A 23,349-nucleotide genomic window follows, 5' to 3' on the forward strand; every position below is an offset into this window, starting at 1 on the left:
AATATTCATCATGAATTTTTCCTGATTTTGTCATCCAGAACACTTCAGAGGGGGAGTCACAAAAGTCCTGAAATAGCTGCAGGAAAAAAATTTAAAAAACGGGCCACAGCGGTATTTTTCTAAATGGAGTGGAAGGACCATTCTCAATGTCCTCAGTGTCCAGCAAGCAAAACGGATCAGTTTCGATCCACGTCTTACTGTCAGACTTCCATCGGCGGCCTTGCGCGTTGCGCCAGTAACCTGTAAGCGGAAGCGCTGTATCGTGAGACGAGGGGGGTGAAGCTGTCCTGCTAGCGGCAGATCATGTGGGATTGTCTGCCATGCATAACTTGTTTTCGTGCTACGCCTGGTGGAGGACATCTGGCTTTTCGGGGGATGTCCAGTCAACTTTGCTGGACATGCTATTTGATGGCCATTGTCTGTTTGGCGACAAAGAAGACTCAGCACTGGAGCGCTTTAAAGATTCTTGGGCTACGGCCAGATCTTTAGGTCGCGCTGCACCTTCCCGACCACTCCAGTCTGCTTAATGCCCCTTTTGTGGCTACAGAAAGGCGCCCAGCCACGTTGGCCTTGCCTAGCCATCGGTTCATGCAAGCTGCCTGGCCTCTGCATGGCCATGGGCCTGGTATCCAGCAACCTCGCGGGTCCGGGAGCCAGCGTGCGGGCCAGTCCACACTTTCTCCTTTCTGCCACAGCCTCCAAACCCTCCTAGTCCAACCTTTCAGGGCCATCAACGGGCAGTGGGCGGCAGGATTCGCCATCACCTCCCCCACTGGCAATCCATCACGTCGGACAGGCGGGTTTTGCAAATAGTTCGAAGGGGCTACTCCCTCCCTTTTGAAACTACCTCTCCCTCCATGCCAGCGTCTTTCGGTCGCATGTCGGAGGATCATTTTGCGCTTCTCCACCAGGAAGTCTCAGCTCTCCTGGCCAAGGGAGCTATCGAGAGGGTCACTGCTCCAGAAGTAGTTCGTTGTTGCTATTCCCGCTGCTTTCTGGTGCCAAAGAAGAACAAAGGCCCGCATCCTATTCTAGACCTCCGGATCCTCAAACGCTTCCTATGAAAAGAGACTTTCAAAATCCTCACGTTGGCTCAGGTCCTGTCTGCCCTCGACCCTGGAGACTGGATGGTGGCGCTGGACTTTCTAGGATATTCCCATCTTGCCAGCCCACAGATGCTACCTTCAGTTGATGGTAGGCCATGAGCATTTTTAGTTCACCATGCTCCCCTTTGGCCTTACCAGTGCCCCTCGCATGTTCACGAAAGTGATGGTGGTGGTTGTAGCTCTTCTATGCAGACCAGGGGTTCCAGTCTTCCCCTATCTTGACAACTGGCTGTTGAAGTCGGGCTCGCCCCAGGCTGTCGTCTCCCATCTCCAGACTACAGCAGACCTCCTGCACTCGCTGGGGTTTACTATCATAATGCCGAAGTCACACCTGACTCCCTCTCAGATGCTCTCCATCATCTGAGCTGTTCTGGACACCGTGCAGTTTCAGGCCTATCCTCCCAAGTAGCGATTCTGGGATATTCAGGCTATGATACCCTTGTTTCAGCCTCTATCCCTGATTTCGGTGAGAATAACCCTGAGGCTGCTTGGCCTTTTGAATTCCTGCATACTGCTGGTGGATCATGCCAGATGGCATATTCGGGCTCTGCAGTGGGACCTGAAGTTCCAGTGAAATGTTTCTGACTACATCCAGATCTCGGAGGGAACTATACAGCATTTGCAGTAGTGGCTAACGAACCAAGCTTGGGTCAGAGGCAGATCCCTCTCCCTCTCCCTCCCCCAACCAGACCTAACAGGGGTGACAGATGCGTCAATCCTGGGGTGTGGGCGGCCATCTGGGAGAGGCGGAGAAGAGAGGCGTCTAGTCCCAAGGGGAGTTTGGGCTCCATATCAACCTGATGGAGATCCGGGCGATCCGCCTGGCACCGAAAGCATTCCTTCTCTCTCTCAAAGGGAAAGTGGTGCAGGTGTTCACCGACAACACCACTGCCATGTGATACTGCAACAAACGGGGCGGGTTGGGGTCGTGGATTCTGTGTCAAGAGGCTCTTAGCCTCTGGACATGGCTGGCACATCAGGACATGACCCTGGTGGTTCAACACCTGCCAGGTTCTCTGAACGCCACGGCGGAAAAACTCAGCCGTCAGTGCCTGGTAGATCATGAATCGCGTCTTCACTCGGAGGGGGTGCAAGGTCTCTTTCAGCAGTGGGGAGAGCCTTGGTTAGCTCAGTGGAGCACTCGTTCCTTGATCAAAGAGAACATGGAACTGGAAAAATGTGGGCTGATTTGGAGTTTCATTCTCATTTTCCATGCAAGGGATGTAGATCCACTGTCTAAGGTCCTGGAACCAGTTTGGAGTGGTTCCTTTGAAAGTATATTTTTTTGTCTGTTGGAAAGATACATATTTGTGCAAAGTGATGGCTCTTACAGCAGATACTGATGAAACATGGGCACAATGAAATGTGAAGACTACACACCTGGTTGTCGTCAGCCTTCCTGCAATAGCAGTCAAGGGCAGGCAAAACACAGGCCCTGACTAGGAACTTCCTCACCTTTAACAACAGAATATGCTGACTCGTCTCGCTCCCCTACCATCCACCAACCGGCACTGCTCAGGAGAATATATTCAGCAGCCCCTAGCTTAAAGGAGTTCATTGAACTTCTAAGGGTAGCCCTGTCTTCATCCTCCCTCACTTCAGTGTCTGGGTCTCCACCTTCCATCTGGTGGAATACAGTCAATGCACTTCTACTGTGGGGAAAAAGCTGTGCCCCCCTCCATCTTGTGCCCTCGAAGCCAGGGGCATCCAAAATGCATCTATTGGCCTCAGCACTCATACTCACAATGCACACAGTCACGGCGTCCATGAACCGCACATACACTGTGTACACACAAGCCATCAACGAGTACATGGAATGTCAGCGCAAGGGTCTAGGGGGTCAAAATAATGTGGAAATTTGCACAAATGTGGTCGGTAGACACAGGAAAAAAGGTCTGATCAGGGCTACTAATTCACAAACTCAGTACTCTGCCTCCCCTGCTGAAAGTGATGAACCCGGCACATTTCACAATAGTCCTCTGTCGAGTCGGAGGGCATACCTAGCCGCGGCCTGTGCAGGTAAAAATAATTAATTAATTAATTTCCCCTCGTCATTGTCCGTCGAAATCGCCCCCATCTTACCTGCATGGGCCGCGGCTGAGCATAACACAAAGGGTGCACAGCTCTCTCCCACAGAGCTGTTTCTGAACCTCAGCGTTTCCATGGACAGGCTCAGGCCACAGCTCATTGGCTGGATTAGCATGTTTGCACGAGAGCACAGTGACAGGATGATGGTTTCACACACTGTTGGGGTGCCACTGGTTTACCCTGCAGAATCAGAATGATAATAGCCTCTCCCATGTCCACGTTCATCAACGGAGCACTGCTCCTGGTACCGCCATTCATGGTGAAGGGACAGAGTTTGGTGGGACAATGGTCCCTATTTTCAACTAAGGGCCAACATGTTTGCTGGTTTTTCTGATCTTTAAACAAGTGCAGTAACATATGGATGTTTGTACAATGAGAACATAAGCCTGATTTGACTTGTATTTCATTCAGCCGTCCGTTTACTTTCGTCCATGTCACTGCTTGAAATACTAAGGTGTGTCCCCATAGCTGACTTTCTGTCCTGAATGTTGACCCTGTGCCCTGAGTTTTTGCAGGCACTGCCTAGACTGTGTGTCCCGGGCGGGTGGTCCCCCTACCCCTGCGATGCCCAGAACAATCAGGATGGACCCCTTCGAGTGCATACCTGTGACTGGGGGACAACTACGAAGTATCTCGCTGTTAAAACCCCATTGTGTTCACTCACCCAAAGTTAAACCCTGGGCAGTGTACACTATTTAAAGGGGCAGCGCCAGCCTCCGCCTCTAAGGGTTAGCCATTTCCATGTATTTCTTTACGCTGCCATGATTTTTTTCCCCTGGGGAGCTCTTCAGAGAGGCTTAATAAGCGACAACAACTTCTTCAATGAACCACGAACTGAAAGGAAGTCTCCAGTAATGCGTTTCACATGAGGCAACTGATTAGATTTGGGTATATGAGAGGGGTAGCCACTCGCTCGCCACCGCCAGAGAGAGGTCCCTTCAGCAGGAGGCAGAACACGGCAGCGCCGGCCACCGAGCGAAGACGCTGGTACCCCCTTTGAGGCGGCCCCACCCCACGCTGCTACCCCCTTTGAGGCGGCCCTACCCCACGCTGTTACCCCCTTTGAGGCGGCCCTACCCCACGCTGTTACCCCCTTTGAGGCGCCCTCACCTTAGCCACCTGCGACTCTGCCATGATGGGCACAGAGGAGGGCATACCCCTGCCAAGCAAGGACCACAGCTACAACGGGCTGGACAACCCCACGTTTACGGTGAGTGTCCTGTTGGCATCTGCCTTAAAGTGAGGGCTTCAAGGAGCCGTACATAGAGGGGGTGGGAGACCACTTCCATGTTCCAGAGTTATCAATTGGTCACGTGACATCATTTCATAGCATCTTAACTCGGAACTGCCTTTTTTTGTCAGCAGCACGTTGCATATCAGCCAACTCTCCTAGGTCTATGCTGTGAGTGGATTGGCCATTCCCCATGTTTTCTTAGATTATGGGATTTATGACCCTGGTTTATACTGGGTTAAATGAGACTGCACGTCCCAGAATTCTAAGAAAAAGACGGAGACTGCCGTAATTAGCCACTCTGGGGTCTAGGAAACTTGGCAGCTATGGCTTTGCATCCTAAGACTTGGAGACCCACATAGTGGGAACAGCAAAACTACAAATCCCAGCATACAAAGGGGTGTTTCTGAAAATGGTGCACTGAATAAAGGTGAGGACGCTCGTATTCGTGTTTTTGGGTGTTGAAAAGACCAGGGGCTCACCAACTACATTCACCAGAAAGCACTGGGAAAGAGCTGAAATGCAAGCATTAAAATATTATTGTAAATAGTAGATTGAAAGGCAGGGATTATGATACTATAATATTACTGTAAAGAGTGGATGGCAGAATGTTATTTGAAGGTTAGGGACACTTCCAGAATGCAAGTAGAGCCCGCATGTTGTCTAATGTCAGCAGTGAGATGTTCCCCGCATCAAAGAGGCTCCTTAACATGTCACATACGACACCGTGAGCCAGTCCTGGGCTTTTAGCCAACAGCACATTGCATTCTAGGACTTGTAGTATCATTTTCTGCATTTTAAAGAGGGACTCAAAAATCCAAGCATTTAAAGTGCTGTTGGCTGTAAAGCTATCAAAGCAGGTCTGGCTGAAAGTGTCAAACATCTGTCCCCACAGCTTTGGCACTTTATCGCATGTTACTTTGCAAATACATGCCAGATCTCTTGAATTTCCATATTCCATGTATGAACAGCTCATCAGGCAGGTTTCTTACCCCTTGGAATATGCAGTCCAGTGTCTCCATTATGAGTTCAGGAACACAGCTTGTGAATCCTAAGGAAAAACCTGGGCTGGATGAGCTACCTGTCCATTGAAGCATGAAACTCGAGAGCTAAGGTAGTTAGCCGAGCTTTTATTATGGCAAAATAAACTACAGGTACCAGAATGCAAAGTGGTTATGAGCTCGGATGACTTCAAGGGGACTACTCAAGAGAGTAGAACCGGTAATTCATGGGATTGGATCCCAATATTGACCCTCTTGACATGGGGCCATTAGGTGGGCATAAGCGCACCCGTCACCAGACACCTTGAGATTTTGGGAGGAAAGGGTCAAAGCAGCCAATTAACTCTATATAATTTGAGTCCACATAAACCCACTCTCAACACAACGAGATAACAGGTTTACGAGCCAAACAGGACTGCCAAATGAGCTAAAAATCAACAGTGGATGAAGATTGTTTGAGGAAACCAGGGGTTGGTTGTTGGCCGTGGAGAGTTAGAGACAAATCTCAGACTAGAGAAGAGTCCCCGTATCCAGGCACCTGCAGCAGTGATGCAGTGAAAGAAACAGGGGTAAGAGGTGGGAGATTGGAAAAGGGGCGTGCAAAGTTTCTACTAGTACCTGATGTAGGCCTATGCATAGTTTGAAGATTTTCCTGCTTTACAAATGTACGCTCCGGTGCAGATCTCTCCTACAAATTGGCAATATTAATTTATTTGTGACTTCTAGTTTGAGCTGAAAATTGATGTACAATTACAAGGGGGGCTATAGAGTACCACAGAGTATAGAAATATGCCCAAGAACGGTTCTGCAGAGTTGTAGCCCACGCCGTCGGGAGCGAGGAGGAGCCCGATGATGAAGCATGCCACCAGGCTCATGGGTGAGGCCTTCGTCGTTAAAGGACAATCTGCCGTGGTTCAGATGACCATCGGATCACTTAATTACTGCTGAAAATGGATTTGCAGTTTTCTCATGAATTAACTTCAAAATGCTCTTCCACACGACTTCATAACTACGTAGCTCAGCTTTTTTCCCCCTTATCTTAAAAGGAGAGTGGAAATCCAAATTTTTTAAGCTTGGAAATCCACATACTGAAAAGTTTACAAACTATGGGTAGTAATTGTATTTGAAAAAATTAAGCAAGAGAGAGTAAAACTTGATACATATTCACTATTTTGACCTGACTGTGGTTGACAGCGGCGACGACAACGTTTTCTTTCCTGGGCGTCGTGTTGCTAGTTGGCTAAATTTGTCTGTTAGACACACTGTATTTATTACAAAACGCAAACTGGTGTAATGTGGAACGCTGTGCATGTGGATTCCACGAAGAGCTGTTAATGGCAGGAGCAGCTGGTAAATTGATCGCTTATACTGCATGCCGTGGCAATGCATTTTAACAACAAATATCTTCAAAACCAACAGCGTCTATACAACTCTTTACGCTGTGCTGTTATGTTATGTTAAACAGACTTCTTAAGCGGTACGTACACCAAGCGGTTTCATGGCGCTGAGGGCGGACAGGACGCAGTGATGACGGGCAGTCACCTTACTGATATGCTTGGGAGAATAGCCAGGTTTTAAGCTTTTTTCTGAACTGAGCATAGGGGGACGCTGTTCTCACTTCTGGGACTTGTAGTCTTGGTTTACTTCAGATTGACTGGCATTACAGATTACAATGTGTGGTAAAAGGAAAGCACAGTATCAGGCCGGTGCACCCACTCCCTTGGAGGAATCTGATGCCCTACACTCAGACAACATGCCCGCTGCAAAAACTGGACTCATTGTAGTAAGGGTAGCTGTGGAGATACTGACTGTGCAAACTATCTAGGACCAGAGTGACAATTGTGAATTAACCCAGCCCTCAAATATGTAGGGAGTGAATTCGTCTGGCTGGCAGGCCGCATTCACAAAGGTATTTTTGGCCGTGAACGTAGGTTTACGCCTGTAAAGTCTTTAAAGGAGACAAAAGTATTCTGTTTCCCTCATGTGGCCCAATGAATTGTAGGATGCAGGTCTCTTTTGAGAACTGCTAGTTGTAAACAGATGGAGTAAAATAGCTTAACGTGGTGTACCGCAGGCGCACATTGCACACACATGATTTCTGCATATGTGTGGGAAGTGTGAGAGAAGGGGCCGAGGGCTTGAAAAGTAAATTATTGGAACAGCCCCGAAGTAGTAACTTTGAGGTTACTCACAAACATTCAGGAAGTAATTTCAACAGCTTGTGTCCAATTTGCCCCCAAATATGTGCAGCTAATGTAGTACAGGAGGGTGGGAAAGAAAGCCAAGTACATTTCACAAGATAAGTTAGCAAAGGGCATTGTGTGTGTACAGGAAAATACTGATGATAATAAACGTGGAAATGCATGCTTCCTATCCTTTGACTAGGGTAATGTAATATGACACCAGTTTATAGCTATACCATTTACAGCCCCACATACATTTCGATGTTTTTATGCACAAGGTCTCCTCACCTGTGCATAAATTCCGCATTCTGTAGCTCATTCCGCTGTCTTTGCTGCATAGCTTGCCTGACAGGGAACCGATGCTCTCACAGGGAGATTTTTGGGGAACGTGTTTTTATGGAATATGGTACACAATGAGAAATCGGTTGGTTTTGGGAAATGTTTTTACAACTGGGGGTACTTGTGTGCTATGTTCTCATTTTTGGGGTTGGAGGGTTTTTGTAAAGCAGGAATTCCTTCCATTGGAACATCCCTGAACACTTGGACTTTCGAAAGAAGTTTGTCTCTGGGGAATAAGGCATAGATGGTAAGTAGCGTCTCCTAATTAGGGGACGTCCCCCTGAGCACAGCGCAGAACCCCCAATTTGGGTTTAAAGTTAAATGAAACCGAGTACACAATCTCTGTTCCTCAATCCGGCAGCAGTTGTATGCTGCATTTATTTGTTGTTTGATATTGGCGTCCTCATATCAAAACATTCACAATGAACTTATAACAGCGTCAATCATTTCCTTTAAAACAAATATCTCCCGATGCATTACGGGCTATTACAGCCCTTCGTCAGGGCAGGGGCAAGTTGCGTGGCAGCACTGTACGCGTCTCCGGACAGTGTGAGGCAGATAGATGCCAAATTCTTAGGTTTGAAAATGACTTGGTGCTCCATTACAGTTTTTTCTTTGCATTTTTGTACGTCATAGTCCTGGTTTGATAATGGGATAAACATGACAAGAAGTCTCAGAATGCACAGAGAAACCTGGACCCTGCTGCAGTTACTCATGCACGTGTCTAGGAAACTTACCAGCAGGGCTTTAAGTGGGATGAAAACAATAGGGGGCTTGGGGGTCTCTCAAAGGAGCGTGGCCAATGTAATTAAGGGCGTGGCTTAAAAACACGTAAGCTAAAAATCTGTGCTTAGCATAGTGTGCCGCCTGACTCGTATTTTGCTGTTTCTGTCATTGCATCCCGATATATGATACAAGTAATATCATATCTACAACAAGTGTGGACTATTGGCTTTGTTAATGGTTTAGTTGCAAGATAAATAGGCGGCAACTATGGCTTGTATATAATATTTAAACAAGCATTGGCATAGCCAATAGGTCTCGCCTTTGGGACCTTATTAGTGTTTAGTTATCCAGCACAATATCCTTGGTGAAACAACATCAACTGTTGCATGGCTAAACACTTACAAGGTCTCAAAGGTGAGTGTTGTTTCCGGTGTCCGATCGTTTTAGCGTTAAGGTCGGCGAGTCAGAGCCTGGACAAAGATGCAACCTCCAGCCCCACGTGGGCTGAATGGAGCTTAATATTCACAACGGACTGCAGCCGTCCCAAATGCGTTGTTTGGGCGTGGCTGTGGTCTCATATGTGGCGCTTAATTGGTCCGCGTCAGTTACTAAGACTTGTAAGTCAGGTCAATCGTCTGAGGATATCTCCCTTTACATGAGCGTGCCCCGCTCCGTGTTATGAAAGAGATTTAACCCATGAGGTTGAGGAGACTGGTACTCTCGGTGATTTGAGATTTTCGGACTGACATTTCCTCGAAAAAGACTAGCCCCAAAGCGATATAAAGGTGAATAAATAATGTCTAGTGCCATATTTATGCTGAAAAACATTGCATCATCTACCATGTTTTAAAACGTGTTGGGACATCTTACTGCTTAAACAAAGCACGGCGGGTGGGCGGGCGGCCGGCCGTGCACATAAATGGTAATGCAAAAGTAATAATGATGAAAGCGCCGGTGCATAGTAAATGTATGCGCATGCGCAGTTTTCAAAGTGCTGCTGAAGGCTGGCGGTTCGCGCGTGCACGCTCGCGTGAACGCAAGCTTGTCGCCAGCCAGCAGCACTTTGAAAACTCACCCACTAAAGGGTCTCTGAGTAGTGCATGCGCGCCGACTCAGCGAGACCTAAAAAGCTTTCACTTAAAGCCCCGGTGACACCATGACAACGTTGCTGGTCCTGAGTTTCAAAAACAGACGGAAAATCCAGAGAAAAAATGACTCTCTTCAAAGGATTTCCCTTCCCCTACAACGCTCACCTGGCATGACGTCATGCCGTAACTTCTCCACTTGTGAGAAGTGAGCAGTGTGAGCAGCGCACATCCATGTGCCTGCTATCACTGCAGTTAAAAAAAAGCACAGACGGCCTGTGCCAGGGCACAAAACAGAGCCCGATAGAGACCCGTTTCGAGGCTTCCTTTAAAAAACTGCAGTGCTCAGAACCGGTGAGACCCGGCCCACTTAAAGCCCTGCTTAAAGGATTAACAGTAATTTTCAATTGGTGAATAAGACCAGTGGCGCCATTTCAAAGATGGTCGAGGAAGTGGGAGTGATGAGATTTGCCATTGAATGCCCCTATGATAAATGACACAATATGACCTTTCAAACCAATTTATATAAAAAAATGTAGGTCTTACTACAGACCGCATCAGCTGTCTGTTAGACTTCATGTCACCACACAACACACATACATGGAGAAAGGGCTTTGATTCATCCCACTTCAGCCATTGGCTTGTTTGGGTGAGCTCCCTTCAGTAATTGGCTTGCTGGGCTGGCCAACTTGTTTTGGAACCAGCCCACTTCATGGTGCGGATTTGTACATTTTTCTGCTAGTAAGTACGGGCACTTTCAAAACCATGTACAATACATGCATGATTTAAAACGGCCATGCAACATCACCTTCTTCTCAACATCCGATAGTTGAATTTTTGCTGTAGGTTGGTGCTGGAATTGGAGGTTGGTGGTGGACAGGGAGTGTTCAGGGCAGCTGCTGCTGATGGCACATCCCTGCTGAATGTGCAACTCAACTCCCGTGATACAAATGCACACAGTGACTGCAACCTCTGATCCTAGTTTTGTTTCTTGATCCAATCTTCGCTACTTGACAGACACCAGGAAGCAGTACACAGTACCGAAAATAAGTGTCTGCTCAGAGAGCTAACAGCGTTCGTTATCAGGAGAACAAGGGCAGCTGGGACACTAAACGAATGGCACTGGCTCAGTCCCCTCGTTTAGTATTCAGTATCCCAGAAGCCCCTGCTCTTCCATCCTCAGCAGGGATACCAAACCAAAGGCGTCAGCAGCACATTTTGCCACCAACAGTACAATTCATTTCAGTAGCTGGCAGTCCAATATGCCCTTGAGATGGTGGGCCCCTTCTGGGGATTAGCTCACCTAAATAAAAATGTGTAATTGAACGCGTAGCCGGGGTCTCCAGGCGTGCTGATATAGAAGAGTACTTATGTCGTCAACATGTTTTCTCAAAGTTGCAGTGCATAATTGTTACCCTAACCTATGTTCCTAAATGATAGGGGGAACTATCTTTGATTTCCTTTGTATGGTCTGGCTTGACAGCCCAGCTGTCACCAGACAGATAGGTGAGGAACACTAGAGAGGGGCTTTGGCTCTGCCCACATGTCGGCAGCCAGGAGTACATGATTGTGAGGAAGTTCAGTGCTTCCACAAACAAGCATTTGCAATGTAGTCAGTCTCGCCTTTGGGAACTTATATGTATTTATCTGTGCAGCACATTATTGTGGGTACAGCAACATTTACTGTTCCAATGTGCTAAAGCAGGGAAAGGGTGCAGTACCACAAGTTGTCACTAGGTGTCCCTTGGGACATCGTTTGGCCACATAAGGTACTGCACCACCCTTTTTTTTTTTACCAATATAGCAGTGCCAGCAAAGCAGTGGTAGTGGATGCAAGCAATATTTGTGAAGTCCAGGTGTTCCATTGTAAGCAGATTTCAGATAATGTGTAGTTATCTAAATTCAAAACAGTGCAATGGCTATGTGGGAAATATGGGTATGTGTGCTGCAGTCTGGACTGGTTTCACACAAAACACACAGATGTCACTGTGAAGGACAGATTTGTCGTCTGTGACTGCCATTTAGTTGTTTTTTTGAGGAGAGGCATTCTGTGTAACAGGCGTGATTAACAAGAAAAATCTATGCAGTAATCTTGGTTGTGGGCAAGTAGTGTTGTGGGAGACGGTGGAGGTGGACGGGAAAGGGAGATTAAATGAGGGCACTGCAGTGCAAATGAAGCGTAAATTAAACAAATGAAAAAACACTAAAACTACCGAAGAAAATACTCCGTCAAGCAGTAGAGAGGAGGAGGCTGCTGCAGCCCAGAGAGAGAACGAAGAGCAGCTGTTCAGAATAAAAATAAGCTGTGGGAGGTGTTGTTGTGGGAACGGTATGGGAGATTTTGTGAATTGGGAGCAGCGGCAAGGAGAGAGCGAAAGACAAAGTAGTGCACTGAAGTAAAACATATGGAGGTGAAAGGATCCATGTAGCAGGGGCAGTCCCTATTAATTTCTGCCTCTGCTGTATTTCAGAGGGCCATGGAGCGTGTACTTAAAGGTGTTGTGGGGGTGAAAGTGTATAATGCAGGGACGGCTCCTCCGCTATGGTGGAGGAGCGTCGCCCCACTGCTTTCTCGCAGTGCGAGAGGCCAAACCATAACATGGCAAGAACTTTAAATTATTACCATTTTATGTTTGCTTTGCGGGAGGGTGGGTGGGTGCGGCTGCTCTGCTCTCTGAGTAGGGCAGGAGAGGAGTGGTTTGTCCACTCCTGAATGCGCAAAAACTGTTTGATAAAACCAGTCATGCCCACTCTGCCCTTCTCCATGCACGCTGCGTTGCAGCCTGCATGGAGAACATGCCCACTCCACTAGCCCCTGGCTGGGTGCTGTCCTAACCAATCACAACACTGCATTACAGCGTTGTGATTGGCTTAGGGGAGGGAGCCTGGCTGCCTGCTTCCTGTTCCTGTCGAAGACAGGATAGCAGGAGGAGAGTAGACGTGGGACCCGGAAAGGTACTTTTAAATTTGTTTGGGGTATAATTATGACCCCCCCTTCCCAGGCGCGACTCTCCCAACCCAACCCCGCACCCGCCCTGCCACCCTGCGAGCCAATGCTGGCCGCTACTGGTATAAAGATGATGTGTTGGTGTATAGAAAGACTCAGGAGGAGCATGATTTTAGAGTGTGTGAGATACTGAAAACAGCTTGGTGAAAGTGGGCTCACCCTGAAGGATGAAAAATGCAGGTTTGGAGAGACTGAGATTGAGTATCTTGGACATCAGGTTACGGGGAATGGAATTTGCCCGAGGAAGGATCCGATGAATACAATTGTGACGATGCTGAGTCCCATGTCAAAAGAAGACCTGGTGAAGTTCCTAGGAACTGCGGAATTCGATAGCAAATTTATTCCTGGGCTTACTTTTTTTTTTTTTACAGAGTTTTATATAGTGTGAACTTGACCCGAATCGGGTATCAGTGTGCTTTGCATAGCACCAGTTGCATGAGGACACATTCATTTTGTTAGGCATGGGAGATTAAGTGATTTGCCCAGAATCACAGGATGTTCAGCATCATTGCTGAGACTCGAATCCAATTCCACAGATTCGAGGTCGATCGCCCTAGCTGTTAGGCCAACTCCTCTCCCCTTCTTACTGAAGGTTGCAGCAATATGCGAGAGTTGTTGAGGAAAAGTGTGGAATTTGATTTGTCGAAAACATGAGTCCCATGTCAAAAGAAGACCTGGTGAAGTTCCTAGGAACTGCGGAATTCGATAGCAAATTTATTCCTGGGCTTACTTTTTTTTTTTTTTTACAGAGTTTTATATAGTGTGAACTTGACCCGAATCGGGTATCAGTGTGCTTTGCATAGCACCAGTTGCATGAAGACACATTCATTTTGTTAGGCATGGGAGATTAAGTGATTTGCCCAGAATCACAGGATGTTCAGCATCATTGCTGAGACTCGAATCCAATTCCACAGATTCGAGGTCAATCGCCCTAGCTGTTAGGCCAACTCCTCTCCCCTTCTTAATGAAGGTTGCAGCAATATGCGAGAGTTGTTGAGGAAAAGTGTGGAATTTGATTGGTCGAAAACATGTGAGAAGGAATTCAAAGAAGTGAAAATTAACTTGTGCAATGCTTCAAACTTGTGTAGGTTTGAATCAGGTGCTAGGACGATATTGAGAATGGACGCAAGCATGAAAGGGCTGGGTGCAGTCTTGGAACAAGTGTCAGATGGGAAAGTGAACACAATACTGTTTATTTCAAGGGCATTGCGTGGAGCTGAATTAATTTTGCTAAAGAGAAAGAAGCTTTATCTGTTTTTTGGACTGTAAGGAGAATGAGGATATTTTCTGGCGTAGCTCCTTTGAGCTGAAAACAGATCATAAGCCTCTAGATGAAGTTTTTTGCAAAAAAGCAATTGACACCATCTTCAGCAGGATTCGTAAATGGGTGGTAGCTTTGCAGGGGTTTGCTTTTTTTGATTTCTTATGAACCCGGTGTGATGAATATCATTGCGGATTGTAGTTCTAGGTTGTGTGTATGGGGTACAGGTGAGTAGGAAAATGAAGCCCTGGGAGATGAATTTGGTGACGAGGGTGCTATGGTTTGTGCAGTGTCAAGTGGCATAGTACAGGAGGATGAATGGTGGAAGGGACAGGAAAGTGATGTGCAGCTTCAGGAGGCAGTGCGTAGACTGAAGGAGGGGTGGTCTGATGAGGATAAGATGAATGAGGATGTGAAAGGATTTTGGCAGGTGAAGGATGAACCCTCATTAGAGAATGGCTTAATAATGAGAGGTGAAAGATTGGTTCCAATTGTTAAATTGAGGATGAGATTGGCGGATAATGCTTATGAGAGTCTTTCACGGATATCCAAAGCTAAGGAGAGAGTAAGGATGAGTTACTAGTGGCCAGGCATGGACATTTTGATAGAGTTGAAAGTGTGGGATTGCATTGAATGTAGCAATAGCGACAACATTTTAAAGTGCAAACTCAACCTATGGTGATTAGGGAAAGCATGCCTGGTCCTTGGATTGAAGTTGCTTTCAGTAAAATCACATCACAAGTTTCCACTGTATTTACTGCCTTTAATTTGGGCCAGCGAGAAAACATGTCAATGCAAGTGATGATGAACTTATCAATACCACTTGTATAGACATGTTTTCTCGCTGGCCTGAGTTAAAGGTAGTAAATGCAGTGGAAACTCATGATGTGGTTTTATTTCTGGAGGAAATATTTGGACTTGAATGTTTTCTTGTCTATTTATTGAAGGGTAATGGGATGGGATGCAACTAATCTCTAAGATGATTGAGACGTTTTTGGTTGAATGTTATATCAAACATATAACAACATCTTTGTATTATCCAGCGGCCAGTGGAATGATTGGGCGCTTGAATACAGTGGTCAAGGCGTGTATTCCGCCTGCAGTGTAGAATGGCTTGGATCGGATGGAGAAATTTAAGAGGAAGTTTTGTATGTATAGATCAAATCCTCATTCATCAACAGGTATCACACCTTTTCTTTTGTTTAGCAAGAGGCCTCCCAATGACATGGTTGGTCCTGCATGAATGAATAAAGTGAGATTGAGTGACAAGGAAAGGGCTTCTGAGAGTGAAGAGTGTAGATTTGATAAGGAAGGGGAGATCATAAGGAAAAGGAAAACATATTTTGATAGGCTAATGGCTGTGAAGAACACCAAGGCCAGTGTTGGGGATTGAGTGAAGATAAAAAGACTCCAAAGATGAGGATAGTGTTCTCAACACTTGAGAATTATTAAACTTTTCAAAAATGCGATTTAGACTGAGTTTGGAATTTATGTGGGGTTGACTTGTGGAAGCATGCTCATCAAGTGAATTCTCAGGTGGATAGGGAGCCTGAACATCTTGCGCCTGAACATCATGTTCCTGTTACCAGGAACAGGCAAGAAGATCAAAAGACCTCTGCTGGCGGTTCTGGGGTTGGTAATGAAATGCAGAATATGAAAAGGAAGAGTTGTGTGCAAGCTGCAGACCTGCCAGATTTAAGGACTTTGTGTGATCACATGTTCTCTTTCAATATGTGTAAATCTGTATATAATTGATGATACTAGTGTGGCTTAACTTTCGAGCTGTAGTTAAGCGATGTGGGAAACATGTTTGTTGTATTAAAATGGGGGATGTATGTGGTATGCTGTACTAGTTGTTATTTGCTATGTGCTTAGAATTAGATTGTAGGCAATACTCCAGGTAGGAATAGTATGTTTTTAAGTGAGTGGAAGGTTGGAGCTTAGAAGCAATGTAGCCCTGGCCGCTGATGGCTGGGGTCTGATGTACTGGATGTATTATCTTATTAAATGAAAAATTATTTGTTAACTAGTATGGAAGTGCATCCTTTTTACAGCATCACTGTATTACCAAAAACTAGACCACTATTCCAAAAAGAACTTCAATATGGCTCTTGAACCTGTGCAGCAGTGCAATGCTGCGATTCTTTTTAATTCCGTTTTGACTACTTCTCCGGAGGCAATCCCTGAACTGGTATTTAAAAATTCGTTTTTGCTGAAAACTTTCATTAAGGAAATTATCTTAACTAAAACAACAGATGAGTCTTAGGAAGCGTTTTGCATAACATAATTTCTTAAAACAACCAGTACATTTACAATTTATGACAGTGAGTCCTTGTAGGTGGTTCTATCAATCGTTTTGTGGCTGGCTCTCCATTTCCTTTCTAGCTGTTTACAGTGCCGTTAGGTGTCTCACAGGTGCTCTGTGTACCAGCAGGCCTGCTTGTTGGATCTTCTTTGCTTGTGGTGTTTGACAGGTGCAAGTGAGTCCACGCTGTTCTTAATACATCCTTTGACGTTGGTGATTTCCTTGTCGAGGTTTTCTGTGGGCTTTTGTCAGTGGCGTAACAATAGCTCCCACGGTGCGGGGTTCCCGAAGCTCCCTGTGGCCCACTCTGGCACTTTGCTTCCACACAAATACATATCCATTCCCCTGCTATTTACTTAGGAAGAGGTGTGGCCCTGCGGCCAGGGCGACTGACACCGGAATCTGGGGGACATGGTTCGATTCCCGGCGCCGCATCAGATTAGCCCAGCACCATGTGACTGGGCAATAGCTTGCTTAATCTTCCTGACAGCCCCCAGCGCCTAGAGACCCTTACGGCTGATTGTTTGCGCTTTACAAATGTGGATTATTATACTTGTAATGCTTCACATTACTATGCAAAATTCCTTTAAAGCCAGACTTATTGGCCTTGCCATAGCTTGTTTTTCATTTTCCCTATTTTTTTAGTTAAGCAGATAGTAATTTAATTGCAAGGACCGCAAAACATATTCACTAAGGAAACATGTTTTTATTATCAAATAAGTGTTGTAAACACCTACGACTTTAATTTGTACAATGACAGCATAATAATATGAGACAGCTTGAGCTGCCAGACAGACACTTTGGTGTGAATGGTATGTTAATGACCACATGACGCCATTCGTTCGTTTAATTAACGCCTGTGCTCAGGGTGTGGCGATGAATAAGCGTCATAATAGATGGCGTCCCTCATCTGAAAGTGTAAATGAAGGCAGTTCCACGCCTGTGCACAGTGCTGCGACCACCGCTCTCGGGCGCGCTCCGGTGCTTCAGCGCTGCTCATTGGCTGGCGAGTGGCGCCCTTCCATGAGTGACACGTGCTACCAGACTAGCTTTTTAGCCAACAGCACTTGGCGCACAGGGGTTTTAAATAGGTTAAAAAACAGGTGACCTTGCGTAAAAAGTGCGGTTGTGTGAAAAGGCTGAATGGGGCCATTCGAGAGCCCTGTGCAGAGGCGATGACGTTACCTCAGACACAAGAATGTACACGTAAAGAAGCATGCAAAACGAGCATGTGTTTAGGCGGCAAGCGGGCGCTTTTTTGTTTATTTCGACGCTGCGCGAAGTCTTGAATCTCTTAATGCACTCTCAGATGTATGTGAGACAAATATTAGTTGCAGAATGAGAGTCCTATTGAACTGCAGCACCTGACTATTTTGGGAGCAGATGTACAAGGCACGAGTCTTGTTAATGTGTCTCCTCAGTTATTTACTTACGGTTAGTACCGTGGCCGGATGCACGAGACCCATGAATGGATACTAAGAGGGGCCTTGTACCAGCCCCAGGCATAGAGACACAAATAGTCCTACGCCATGTTTCATACAGGTTTTCTGTCCTGGCTTTCTTGCCACGAGACTTACAGTAGAAGAGGTGGGGAGGGGTGGGGAGTACAACTAGAGAACTACAGTTCCCAGAATTGAAAGTGCTGTCAGCTAAAAAGTTAGAATTGGCTGAAGAGATATGCATAAAAAAGAGTTACTTAAGTGGCGTAATGCACAATGATGGGTCCCCCAGCAGATGTGAAGATGGGCCCAGAGTCTTCCATATGTCAGAGATGTTCATTTATCTTGGGCCGGAGGGGCCTGCATTATGCCCCCAAGCTACCTGATAAGTACATCCATCCAGAGATTTGCCAAGACTCAAGACAGAAAGATGCTGCGATTCAGTGGTGTGTGTTTACGTTTAATATATATATATATATATATATTACCTACTGGCGGTCGCCAGTAGGTAGTTATAGTTAGGACCACGTTTCCATAGGAAATCCGCAACATTCTATTTTGAATAACTTTTGCGCCGGTTGACGAATCCTCGCGAATTTTTCAAAATAGGTGGGGCGCTACGCTCCGCTCCTACCCTGAAAGTCTCGGGGGGATTCGTCAAGCGGGGGCTGAGATAAAAGGGGGGTCCCAAAACGCGTTTTTCCCATGCATTTTTCCATAGGACCTTTAGACACAGCTACAGCCCGAACGGCTGAACAGAATTACTTGAAATTTGGCAGAGAGGTAGTCCTCAGGTCAAGGAAGTGCCTTTTGTAGGTTTGGTGTAAATCTGTTCAGTAGATTCTGAGAAAATAGCCTTTAAATCAATATATATATCTGAGCCAGCTTACGGTGCGCTTACGGTGCGCTTACCGTACGCGTACGGTGGCGTGCGCGAGCGCGATTCTGAATGGCCCTTAGATCTTAGTAAACATTCGAATCGGTAGAAACCAGGAAGCGGCGGCCGCCATTTTCTCTCTCGCACTCTGACAGGGGGTTGAAAAACCAAGTGCAAAAACATGTAAAGGGGCTGTTTACACAGCTCCCAAGCACCTAGCCATGTCGAGGGAGTCCCCAACGATCCCCCAAGTGAAAAAAGGCAATTTTAATTTTTTCGAAAATTTCGCCGATTACGCTTACCGTACGCGTACGGTAAGAAATAATAATAATAAAACAAAATATCCACATTTTCCCCACCCCGTGTGCACAAGGTGCCCGAAGGGCACCTTTTGTGCATGGCTTATTAGAGCTAAACAAAACATATATTTTACCTGTCACAACGATGCTCATCATATGTCCTCCATGTGCGCACGGTGCGCGAAGCGCATCGTGCGTTCATGGCCCATCTAGCGTAACGTGGGCACGCGGTGCGCGAAGCGCACCGCGTGCTCACTGTGCGCGCACGGTGCGCGAAGCGCACCGTGCGTGCACGGAACGAACTGCGTTAAGTGGGCGCGCACGCCACAAATGGCGTAAAGTAACTTAGCATTTAAAAAAACTTACAAATTCACTGAAAAAAACATAGGTTTCACACACGTTATAGTTAGGAATTAGCATTTAAAAAAACTTGCAAATTCACTGAAAAAACCATAGGTTTCACACATGTTATAGTTAGCTGGACATTTTACTGATAAAAAACCAATGAAATTTCCCCGTTATAGTTACTGTAGGCAACTATAACTCACGCGACCGTAATCCTCTGCTGATGACATATGTGTCTTTATGAAAAAAAAATATTTGTAATATATGTATAGCTAAAATTTAATGGAAGAAGACATGGGCAAATAAGTGTCTAAATACAGTATTAGCATCAGCAGAGGATTGCGGTCGCGTGAGTTATAGTTGCCTACAGTAACTATAACGGGGAAATTTCATTGATTTTTTATCAGTAAAATGTCCAGCTAACTATAACATGTGTGAAACCTATGGTTTTTTCAGTGAATATATATATATATATATATATATATATATATATATATATATATATATATACTGCAACATTCTACACTTCAACACTTTCCAACACTCTACAATAACCACTCCACTATACCTTACAAAACGCCATTCCAATTTATAACACTTTACTCAACTCTACACTAGCCTGTCCAGTCTAATGCACTCCATGCCAATGTAATATACAACATACCACTGCACTATATAACAATTTACTGCAGTGTACACTTCGCCACTCCACTCTACCCTGCTCTAATATTTGACACTCCACCCTACTCCACTGTAACCCACTCCACTGTACCCCAAACCACTCGACAATACTTCACTCTATGCTGCTCCACTGTACGCTATTCCACTACCCACCACTGCACTGTAACACAATCCACTCTACTCCACTTTACAACAGCACACTCTATGACAGTACACTGTACAACACTCTCCTCCGCTCTACTGTATCACATTCCACTTAATGACACTCCACTCGATGAGAGTAAACTCTATAATTTGGAACATATTTTTATTAAATAAAAAACAATTAAAATTCAAAGAAAAAAACAAAGGTTAAACCTTTGTTGAAGTTAGGAGAAACTTTACCTATTCTTTCTATGCAACCCACACTTAAAATACACAAACATTACCAATTCTAAAGTTATAGTCATACCTTCAATTACATATATTATGCACCACTTTTATTTTATTTTATTTTTAACTGCAAATCAAACTTAAAGTACACAGAAATAAAAAATTGTAAACTTATACTTTTACCTTTAATTTACAATATACCTAATACCTTCAAATTATCATAAATCATGCACAGTGTGATCAGTGTAATCAACTTGGTAGACACACTACATTAACTATAACACATGCATTCTCCATGCACTGCCTGGTATATTATATAACTCTCACCATTTAAAATAATAGTACTCACAATAATGGTTATGACATCACAAATCACATCTTTTGTGAGAATACACAATTGAACTTGCGTAAAAATGATGGTTTTTGAGACCTTTGTCAAGGCCACATGATTCTCATTTTTTCATCTGTGTAATGTAACAATCACACTCCCCACTTTCCTCCTCTTGGGTTTTCCTCATCTTAGGAGCGAGGACCTGCAGAAAGGTACGAGAACCTTAGGGAACGAACAGATTTGTAAGGGGTTTGTAAATTAATACAAATGCTATCACATATACTGCCAGAGGGCTTTTGACCTAATAATCATACATACACATATTGCAGATTTGAGAAGAGCTAGTGCTGGTACAAGATTAATGTTATATAACAGCAGTTATTAACCTTTTGACTCCTTTTAACCAGAAGCAGGGGGCACTGCTTAAGCAATTTCTATGATGTGAACCTCAAAACAATATATCAAACAAATATGAAATATTTTAGTTAGTTCACTGAAACACAATATACAAAAATTGATATTGTAATATCAATGGGAAGATTGGAGCTTTTAAAAATGTAGTTTTATTTGTAAAAGATGAAACAGTATGTTAGACTTCCTCTAATCAATGATTCTAAAAACACCAACTCAAGTTCCTTCACATTTACAGGGCATTAAATATCTATCTATCTATCTATCTATCTATCTATCTATCTATCTATCTATCTATCTATCTATCTATCTATCTATCTATCTATCTATCTATCTATCTATCTATCTATCTATCTTTTTAATAATCTGCTAACATTTATTTTCCCAAGCATTTGCAGACCCCCTGAGGGGGCATTATAGACCCCAGGTTAAGAACCTCTGTTCTATAGATTCATCATGGACTCTCACCACTGGTCTGGTGGCTGCTTACATTTTATTCTGCCTTCTGGAAATGAATCACTCATGGGGATGCTGCGATGGTCCAGGAGCTCTTATCTTTATTTTATTGTTCTACCACATTAGCCACAGCTTTGTTCACTACAGATGCACTATGTTCATCCCTACTTGTTATGTTGTAGAATGCATCCGACACATGGCCAGCAAGTTGATCTCATATGAGGATGGTTCTTAGTTCTTTCGGATAAAAGCAGCAATTGCATTAAGGTGGCCATCCTAGCTTTGTTGCAATTGGCGTGCATGCAACACGGTCATGATATATAACTTTATCAGTTAAAGGAAGGGTCACTGAAATTATGAAATGCTGCTGTATTGTTCGATTAGTTACACATGTGCCACACAATACACCATCTGCTGCATAATGTATAGATTCCAACAAAAAAAGATTCTAGCTTAAACCGCTGAGGAGACACTGTGAATGCCGCATAAGGATTCAGCTAAGATCCTGTGTCAGGGTCAGTCTGCTTAGAGCCCCCCCCCCGTCCTGCACATTGTAGGCAGGGTGTACTCACTGGCCTTTTCAATAGGATCTGTGTCTTGCCAGGAGCCATGGAGTGTTGTGTTGCCAGATCAGGTATCACCCTTCTACCGGGGGCACTCTTAGGCGCATCAGAACATTGCTGGAAGTGATCAAGAGGGTTGCCCCTCTTATCTCGTACTTGGAGTAGGCTTGCAACCCTGCTCCACAGTAAGTGCCTCAGCCAAAGGAAGCAGAGAGATAATTAGAGGTTCAGGGCTGGGCTTGCTTATGGAAAAAGAAGTACAGTGGGCAAGCAGGTGAAGCTACTAAAGTGGTGAAGGACTAGGGCTAAGGAAAACCAGATCATAGAGGGACCTGAGAACAAACACATTCCCTGCAACACCTTTGATGCAGAGCAGGGATATACGTAATGAGGTGTGTGAGTCTGGAGAGCTACTGCACGCTCACACGGTCCTGCTACTTCCCAAATATTATCTAGTAAAGGACACAGCCATGAGGAGAGACAAACAGAGGTATGGTCCTTGTCTTCCAAGTCCAAATAGAGAGCCGGCAGACCACTATCAGGAGGTCTTTGTAAAACTGTACGTGGTTCTTCCTTTGCCTTCCAAGACGGCATAGAGGATTCTTGGACCTTTGCTCGTGCTTTTATCCACCTTCCTCACACAGACAATTTAATATGAAGGGTTGGTGGCAGGCAGCTGTGTAAAAGGATCCATAGCTCAAGTCATTGCCCCAAAACAATGAATAATTCAAGTCCAAACTCCTAAAAGATTCCGGCTGGCTCTTGAGCTTCTGACAGCAGCCTGCGTCAGAATGGTGGAATAAAAGGAGTGACAGTCCCAGGAGTTCTCATCGCAGAAAGAAAGCAGTTGTTTTTTTCAGTAGAGGTTTTATATTATCTTGACATATGCCTTTCAATTCCTATTTAACCATTATATAGAGATATTTCAAGTTCTTTGGAACCCATAGGAAAGGAGTTCATCCTAACGATTACTCTTTCGTATTGATGGTGAGGGGCTGTCAGATTTCAGCCAGGGAGCCAGCCTCAACCTCGGTGCCAACGCCTCACCTCCACGATGCCGTGCATCATCATAGACTTCGTTTTCCAAGGTAGTGTTTGTTTGGGTGTCCGTGTGACTCCATGCCTGATGCCATGCATTTCGCTGTCGACGCCATACTTTGGATTTATGGCTGTCACGACGTCGTAATAGCCCCAGGTGGAGCTATTTGTTTTCTGCAAACTTTATTTTGGGAATAACTATTTG

At 45.1% G+C, this 23,349-nt stretch overlaps 1 protein-coding gene across 1 annotated transcript in view; it reads left to right on the forward strand.

The window, feature by feature from the left end:
- The first annotated feature begins 4,118 nt into the window (after positions 1-4,118).
- LOC146854204 (solute carrier family 23 member 1-like) overlaps positions 4,119-23,349 on the forward strand; it is a 186,597-nt gene continuing 167,366 nt past the window's right edge. The window contains exon 1 of the mRNA XM_085650523.1: positions 4,119-4,404. Within this exon, the coding sequence (XP_085506649.1) occupies positions 4,327-4,404 (78 nt within the window). The 5' untranslated portion in view covers positions 4,119-4,326. The remainder of the gene's footprint in view (positions 4,405-23,349) is intronic.

The sequence above is a fragment of the Triturus cristatus genome, chromosome 4_1, assembly GCF_964204655.1.
Source record: "Triturus cristatus chromosome 4_1, aTriCri1.1, whole genome shotgun sequence".
Lineage (NCBI taxonomy): Eukaryota > Metazoa > Chordata > Amphibia > Caudata > Salamandridae > Triturus > Triturus cristatus.